General features: G+C 33.5%; 1 protein-coding gene across 2 annotated transcripts in view; it reads left to right on the top strand.

Moving 5' to 3' along the window:
• Window positions 1-8,726, top strand: part of LOC111085926 — a 32,744-nt gene extending 24,018 nt beyond the window's left edge. For both annotated transcript variants that reach the window (XM_022386794.1, XM_022386793.1), the window contains exons 5-10: window positions 1,987-2,102; window positions 3,897-4,063; window positions 5,796-5,897; window positions 6,170-6,287; window positions 6,974-7,031; window positions 8,595-8,726. In XM_022386794.1, coding sequence (XP_022242502.1) covers window positions 1,987-2,102; window positions 3,897-4,063; window positions 5,796-5,897; window positions 6,170-6,287; window positions 6,974-7,031; window positions 8,595-8,718 — 685 coding nt within the window. In that variant the 3' untranslated portion in view covers window positions 8,719-8,726. The remainder of the gene's footprint in view (window positions 1-1,986; window positions 2,103-3,896; window positions 4,064-5,795; window positions 5,898-6,169; window positions 6,288-6,973; window positions 7,032-8,594) is intronic.
• The last annotated feature ends 383 nt before the right edge of the window (window positions 8,727-9,109 follow it).

Raw genomic sequence — 9,109 nt, 5'->3', positions numbered from 1 at the left:
CTGCTAAATTAAGGACAGCTAGCGCAGATAGCCCTCGTGTAGCTTTGCGCGAAATTCAAAAAACAAACAACCAAACTAAGACAAGCAAACTTGATCAGACTCATCTTACAAGATCATCCCGCCCACAAACACAATCGATTTGAATATATTCTGGTGCGAGTTCAAGCCACAGTATACAATCAGTTTTTTTTTTAAAGAAATGTTTCGTCTAGTTTAGCATAATGGAGTTTGGATTATAATTTGATAGGCTAGAAACAAAGGCAACTGTACTAAAATGTGGCAGCAAAATGGTAAAAGTGATTATTCCTATAATGTGTGGCCTTAACGGTACCGTTCTGCAGGATGTAGAGACTGACATTTCTGCCATGTAGTACTAATATCGCAACGTGAAGTATTGAGACAGTAAATGTTATTATAATTTTACCGAATTATTAATATTACAATTCCTGTAAAAGCAGGTGATTTATAAATCTGAATATAAGATAACGCTACTGAATTCACATATGTAAACAACAACACCATATCTCAATAAGTGTGTTATTAAAATTGTAACGATAGATCATTCTTCTTTGAAATGTTGTAAACGAGAGAATACGTTTAACAGAAGGTTGAGTACGTTATATTAAAACAGAAGGTTGAGTACGTTATATCCAAACAGAAGGTTGAGTACGTTATATTAAACAGAAGGTTGAGTACGTTATATCCAAACAGAAGGTTGAGTACGTTATATTAAAACAGAAGGTTGAGTACGTTATATCCAAACAGAAGGTTGAGTACGTTATATCAAAACAGAAGGTTGAGTACGTTATATTAAAACAGAAGGTTGAGTACGTTATATTAAAACAGAAGGTTGAGTATGTTATATCAAAACAAAAGGTTGAGTACGTTATATCAAAACAGAAGGTTGAGTACGTTATATTAAAACAGAAGGTTGAGTACGTTATATTAAAACAGAAGGTTGAGTATGTTATATCAAAACAGAAGGTTGAGTACGTTATATCAAAACAGAAGGTTGAGTACGTTATATTAAAACAGAAGGTTGAGTACGTTATATTAAACAGAAGGTTGAGTATGTTATATCAAAGCTATTTTGAATATACGAATCAACAAGTTATGCGACAATCACAGTCAATATAAAGTTGCGATGGAACGACATATATTTCATCTATATATTAGATTTCACATTGTCTGGCGTTTGTAGGTAGTTGAAAGCCACCAAAGTTTGATCACTTTTTGGAAAGGTATATAACAACCCTTTTCGACGCAGAATATACATACACTCAGATCATAATAATTTGTTCAGATAGGAGATTTCGAATTTCAAAGATGATAACATTCATTGCACTTAACTGAATTGGAAAGCGAATGAATTTGGATCAACTCGGGGTACCAGTGCAATCTATAAAGAGACATGCAACAAGTCGTACCCCAGATAGATAGGCAAAGTGCAGTCTGTTAACAGATGAAGACCTACAAACACAAAGGTCACTGATAAAAGCCGTCTACGTGCCCCAGGTAACAGTACGCAACATCATCAGAAAGGATTTTGGTCTAGAAAAACCATACAAGTTGTTTCCACAACATACCTGTTTTTAAATCATTGCATACCTCAACTAGCGAGCAAATGAAATGGTTATTCATGCTATTTTATATGAAGACATGCCGTTATCAGATGCAGCGTCTATTTATTTCTATGCGATCGAACTTTTTACACTAGATGGATTATGGGAAGCCAGCAGGGAGTAGGGGTGTGCTTTAGACATGACAACAGGGAAGCCTTACGATAGAGTTTTTTTTGTTTTTGCTGCAGAGGTGGTGAGGTTTCAAAATTGTTTTAATATAACATACTCACCTTTATATATATAATTAAGTATATATTTTTGTAAATGTAGAAGCAAAATAAATATATGTAACTTATAAATCATATTTCATTTATTGTTTGTTTCTGAAATGTAAAATCAAGTTCTTTATCTTTTTCTTCTTTAGAAACTTTTCGGTATGGCAAAACGAACAGTATGGGAATTGTTTCACATTCAACGATTATAGTAACAAAGATCAAAACTTTATCAAAAAAATTTCCAATAAATTTGGATCTGTGTACGGTAGGTACAATTATAGTTTCACATATGAAATCATAAATAACAGAACTTTGTGAACCCAGTCATGTCAAAAATAGCTATATAACTGTGTTATGTTTCTAGTATTTTTTGTAAAAATCTAAATCTGGCGAAGTAATAAGTTCATTAGGTCAAATAATCCTGATTAAAATTACAGTTGATTACAAATGTTTTTACCATATTTCTCTTATTGAATATAAAAAGAATTTCAGATAAAGTTCCCTAAACAAGAAGGATCCATTGGAATGGATACGTAAAGTCAAAATAACAATCCGAAGACCTTAAATTTGAATAAGAAAAAAATAATTAATACTCAGTTTTGTAATTTTGACATTTTTGTTCCAATACTCTTTGTAGCACTAAAACTTTTATATTACTATGGCTAGCAAGGTTACTTGTGTTTCTAAAATTAATTATTTTTACTACTTGTGTGTTTCCTTTTTATCAGCTATATTTTTGTACGCCAGCAATACCAAGCGTGGGGAGCGCGATACCCGATTCGATTTTATTACTCATCAATATCTTTACCAACCTACCCTCAAATCTAATTATAAGCCCAAAGTAGCGCATCGTCCGTTATATATATATATATATATAATAATATCATTTTCAGTAAAAAGAGAGGAATCATTGGGACCCCAGACAGAAAAAGTTCTATGAAAGAATTAAAGCGATAAGGTTCGTCATTTTTTTTCTGTACAAGTCTGGAAAATTCGTTGAAATAGTGAAATTTTATTCACTCCATAAATACGTATATAGCGCGTTAGGCGGCTTTATAAATACAATTAGCTTTAATTTTGCTCAACCAATACTGTGAAATAGTCATTGCTAATATTCAGACATTTTAAAGATGGTTTTAAACGGACTATTTTTATGGCTGTCGTAATTAATGATTGGTAAATAGATTTTAAGTCCACGTTTGTTTGTACAAACTTAGAGATTAGTTGTGTACAATCTTAACTTCGAGGCAAGATAATCTCATGGATTTTAATGGAAGATAAATTAATTTTTCCAGTGTGATGTACTAGATTAACAAAGTTTATTACACGTAAAGACAGATTTCTTGGGGGCTCTAATAGACCCAAATAAATAACCCATAAAAATATTAGTCCCAGTTGTGCAGATTACTGAAGCGCTAATGATGATTTTCATACAGGTATTAATATTTATAACTCTTTTGTTCTGTTCTTTTTTTCCTAAAAAACAAACAAACTTAGCTTGCAGCAACAAAAACATATTTATAACGATCATGTACTTACATTTGTTTATCTGGTAGTATTCAGAAGTACTTTAACGTATTAAAATGTTTTATTGTTTAAAACTTATCATAATATTGGTCTTATAACTCGATAAATTTTACATGTATCACAATATTGGTTTTACAACTAAATATCTTTACATATCATAATGTTGGTTTTACATCTAGATATTTCTTTACACTTATTACATTATTGGTTTTACAACTAGATATTTCTTTACTTATCACAATATCGGTTTTCAACGTGATACTTTTTTACACTTGTTACAATATTGGCTTTACAACGTGATACCTTTTACACGTGTCACAATATCAACTTTACAGTTCGATACTTTGTACACTTGCAGTATTTGTTTAACAAGCAGATATCTTTTACTGAACGTTGATACAACTAGTATCTTTAACACTTCTTTTAATATTGATTTTACAACTATATACACTTTTTTACTACTGTTACAATATCGTAAACTCGTTTTGTAAAATGTATTACTTACCGAATTAACAATTCGGATCATTTACAGGACTTCGCTTGTTACTGAAGATTTCGAACAGACAAGAAAATGTGCCTTTCTACTCTCCCCAAAGTGGTGTTCGTGTTGTAGTCCATTCTCCATCAGAAATCGCTTTTCCCGAGGATTCAGGAGTTGACATTCCTCCACGAATGACAGGCACCATATCTGTTGAGAAGGTGAATTTTAAAGAAAGTTAAAACAAATGATTTAACGTTACTCTTGAAAAATCATGAAGCATAACTGCGTGATGCTGCTAATAAAACAAGGCATGGGGTGCAAGTTACACAGCTTGTTCAACTTACAACTAATCTAACTGACACAATTTTTAGAACAGGATGTCTCATGCCCTGTTATACAAAGTGTGTCATATCCCATGCCCTGTTATACAAAGTGTGTCATGTCTCATGCGACACAGATTGTATAACAGGACATGAAACATAACACAGTTGATATAACAGGACATGAGTCATGACACAGTTTGTATAACAGGGTATGAGACACGACACAGATTGTATAACAGGACATGAAACATAAAACAGTTTATATAACAGGACATGAGAAATGAAACAGTTTGTATAGCAGGGCATGAGACATGACACATATTGTATAACAGGACATGAAACATAACATATTGGTGTTGTTCAACATTTGTTTGTTTTTTAGAGCAAAGCCACACTGGGCTATCTGCTGTGTCCATCACGACGAAATGAACCCCAGATTTTAGCCTTGTAAGTCCGTACACTTACCATTGTCCTTCCGGGGTACGGTTTGTAACACACGAATATGTCAATATCAAAAAAGATGTATGGAGAATAGGACAGCTCCATTTTTGCTTAATGTTTTTCTAGACGCTAAAACTCCATATGTCAATTACTATCAATAGAAAAATTATTTCGATAACTTTAAAAGTCCTAGGAAGTTTCTGAAGGGGAAAATGAAATTACTGAGGTTTTAATGATGTGACGACAAAAGCTCAAGGGGAAATGAAGTTACTGAGAGATGTAGGGCGAGTGACAAGTTGGAAATCAGGTACAGGTGATTGTAGAAACTCTAAAAAACTGGCATAATATTAATGGTACGCTTGCAAATGGAACAAATGGTAAATAAATATGTATATTTTGGAAATGTTTGACAAATAGTGTTGTGATTATATCGTACATATACTTTATGTCTATTCAATAATGTGAAAATGATACCGTTTGTTGCTTTTCAAGATTTTATATAAAATTTTTCAATAGAATTAATACCCCCCCCCCATGAAAAAGGAACACACTTCGAACCCGTGACATGCAGACTGCGAGACGAGCGCCCTAACTACCTGGCCATGCCGGACCCAGTGTTTAGTAAGTTACAAAATGCTTTAATGTCCGATTAATAATTGTGTGAAATAATTCATTCAAAAATTCCATTTTCAACTCAAAGTTAACTTAATAATTACATAATTCTAGCTACTTTCTCCATTCAAATTATATAACTGAACTTCTCCCCGTCACACTAAACATGCTCGCCATTTCAGCCGTGGGGGCGTTATAATGTGACGGTCAATCCCATTATTCGATTTCGGTAAAAGAGTAGCCCAAGAGTTGGCGGTGGGTGGTGATGACTAGCTGCCTTCCCTCTAGTCTTACACTGCTAAATTAGGGACGGCTAGCGCAGATAGCCCTCGTGTAGCTTTGCGCGAAATTCAAAACAAACAAACAAACAGTTTACGTCATTAGTTGTTAATGGTGAAATAGTGTTAAGTAAAACAAAAGTACAAGTTCGTTTGGTTTATTGTTTCGATTGGCATATTATAGTTCAAAGTACAGTATAGGCTGTTCATTAATGCAAGACCAATGGTTACTTATTTCAATAAGCATCCAAATTTACATATTATGTGTGGTTTTTATCTTCTTTCAATATTTTTAGAGAGAAATTCACCGGCTGGAACGACCCCATGGAATTTGCTCTTACGAATCTGACGTTGAAGGCTGGAAATTGGTGGCAGATAAATTTAATTATTCTAAGAGTGTGAGTATAAGTACTTGGATTTAACATCGTACAAGTTAAAAGGCATTTCCAACAGCAGTTGTAACCTATGGATAGTTACTATTGTTTCTGTTATTTGTATGCACTAGGTCTGATGAATTTGTTTCTGTGTATTTTGTGTTGCGACACGACACATTTGCTGTAGAAATTGTAGTTTTGGGGCCAGATAGAGGGTGATTTTGCTTCTTTAACCTCTGACATAAAAATATAATTTAGAAATATTGCCCATGCATTTTTCTCTTCTGTATCTTCAGGCATGCTTGAAGGCGTGTAGAACGAAGCAAATCCTCACCAACTGCAATTGCGCATTGAGCATGCGCCTGGCAGAATTTATGGATCAAGATGCCGAAATGTGTCCGGTAGGAGAAGTGGGTTAGTAACATTATTCTATCTTTTAATTTTTATGTCGAGTGTTTGAATTATGTTCAAAGCGTTATATCCATAAACATTACTTTTTTTTTCTGAGCCCGATGAGCTACGGGTTGGAAGGTCCAAGGTTCGCGCCGAGATATGTCTCTGAAAATGCTTAGCACTTTCAGCTATTGGGGCATTATAACTGTGATAGTTAATCCGCTACTCGAGGGCATTATAACGTTACAGTTAATCCGGTACTCGGGGGCATTATAACTGTGACAGTTAATTCGCTAATCGGTTAAGATTAAGAGTGTAGTGGGTACTGCTGAATGTTCAGCAGTTTTAAATTAAGAATTGTTAAGCCTGGTGTCTCTGTCCTGGTTATGTAATACGTTTGGCATAAAGTATGGTTCGGGTTGAAATTACCAACTACCAGTATAGTACCTATGCTGTAGTTTTGAAAAAAAAAAGGTAAATAATATACCATGTCTTTGATCAATTCAAACTTAATCAAATATAAAATTACACAAACAAATGTATTAGAATAACGGTTTTTAATATATGTCAATGTCTTACTGCTTTTTTTTGTGAAATCTAAAGATAAAATATGATAGTTGATTGTATTGCAACTTGTGTATGCAAACACGGCAGTAATAACATTAATAAAATACTAACATAGTCGATTTTTTAACTTTTTGATCTAGACAAATGCGTGAACAATCAGCTCGTTTCAGAAAACTGCACGTGCGATCCAGGATGCCGGTAAGTTAAAACAAATATGAATGGTTTCCGTATATTTCAAAGTAGTATATTCTACTTTAGTTTCATTCCCTTTTAATCTTTTATTGAAGAATGTACATAACGATGATAGTCAAGGAGATATCTTTATTAAGCACTGTTTGCTTTCAAGTTAGTCTGCAAGTTTCTGCTGTTACTTTAATTTAAATTCAATTGAAGTACATGAAGATAAAAACGAGTTTACAGCAAAAAAGGATAATTTTTGTTTTTAAATACACGATATTTTAATTTGCTTTTAGTTTTTGTGATGTATTTCATTACTTTGGGAAATGTTATTCAATTATTCATGTATGTTTTATTTTAAGTATCACATAGTAAAAGGCGCTGCATGGCAAAATGATTACTCTAACACCATGTATAAGATTTGATTCAAACATCAGTTAAGCCTATTAGAGTTTTCTATTGTCTGTAATATTTAAATGTTATTACAGAATAGTAAGCAAACAGGACTTTAAAAAATATGTTGAAGTATTTTTGTTCTTAAGAACAAGAATTTGAGATAATCTAAACACTCGACACATTGAAACATTCTACAGCCTATTGCTTCTTAAACTACCTTAGATTGGACGAAACATTTTTATATAGTTATGATAATAGCAAATCATGTTGGATCAAAAACTGTATAGAATCATAAAAAAAAAGAAAATTCATAACCCTAGCGCTTTCGGAAGGTGGATTATGATTTGTATTCATATGCCAATGTTTAATATCAGTCCTTGAAATGTGATTTCGAGTTTTTTATTTTTGTAATAACACTACCTGTCAATTTAAAAACAAATAAGATAAAGTAGGCATATAAGTGAGAATTGCTCTACCGAAATGCATCAGTAATAGAGACTGATGACATCTGAAACCGCCTTCGTTTGGGTAAGCTGTTGTATAGATCTAGCTGTGAGCTGATGACACCTGAAACCGCCTTCGTTTGGGTAAGCTGTTGTATAGATCTAGCGTGAGCTGATGACACCTGAAACCGCCTTCGTTTGGGTAAGCTGTTGTATAGATCTAGCTGTGAGCTGATGACACCTGAAACTGCAGTCGTTTCAGCTGGTAATCTTATAAACCTAGCTGTGGACTTAGAACAGCTGAAACTGTCTGAATTTGAGTTAGTCGTCTTATAGATTAGCTGTGAGCTGTGGACAGCTGAAACTGCAGGCGTTTCAGTGGTAATCTTATAAACCTAGCTGTGGACTTAGAATGGCTGAAACTGTCTGAGTTTGAATTAGTCGTCCTATAGATTAGCTGTGAGCTGTGGACAGCTGAAACTGCAGGCGTTTCAGTTGGTCGTCTGATAACAGATGAAACTGTTTCATCTTCAGATGGTTAAGTTTCAGTCTTAGTTGTGAAGTGATGGCGATAGAAGTGTGTCGCTTCTGTTGCTCATCTTACCAATCTAGTTGGACTGATGATAGCCGACACTACATCCTTCTGTTGGTATTAATATGAATTTTATTGATCATAAATAATATTTTTTATTTTATAAAAAAGTCATTTTGAAGTTTCACTTTTTTATAACCTTTCGTAACAAAGAGAGCATCAATACAAAACGACTGCAGCATACAGCTTAATGAATGAAGACCACTTGTGTGTTGGTGACCTCATGGGAATCTTAGGAACAGATAGTGAAGGAGGATTGTGTGGGGAAAACACGTAAGTACCTGTTAAAGCTGTATTTGATTTTGAAAATATTCTAGGCGTAGTTGTGTAGTAAGGAACAGAAATTATCGTGATGTTTATATTGTGTTTATATGCATGCTACGTCTTCTTTCTCAAAGTATAAACAGCTTGCATTTTCGATCGATATATTTAGAGCGATTCCAAGAAACTTTCTACATTACAGTCGGAACAAGGCACGATGAAAGGAGCTGAAATGTTTGAGTATATAATCAAATGCAGGGTTAATTATTTTTCATTGTCTTTAAAACCAAAACGAGTTAGCACGGCATTGAAATGTAACTTTATAATAAATTGAGATTATGTAATCATAGAAAGACCACATAATTTATGAATCATATATATGTATATATATATATATATATATACAT

This window comes from Limulus polyphemus, unplaced genomic scaffold, assembly GCF_000517525.1.
Source record: "Limulus polyphemus unplaced genomic scaffold, Limulus_polyphemus-2.1.2 Scaffold718, whole genome shotgun sequence".
Taxonomy (NCBI): domain Eukaryota; kingdom Metazoa; phylum Arthropoda; class Merostomata; order Xiphosura; family Limulidae; genus Limulus; species Limulus polyphemus.
The sequence above is the reverse complement of the archived record's forward strand: the minus strand, read 5'-3'. Positions and strand labels throughout refer to the sequence as shown.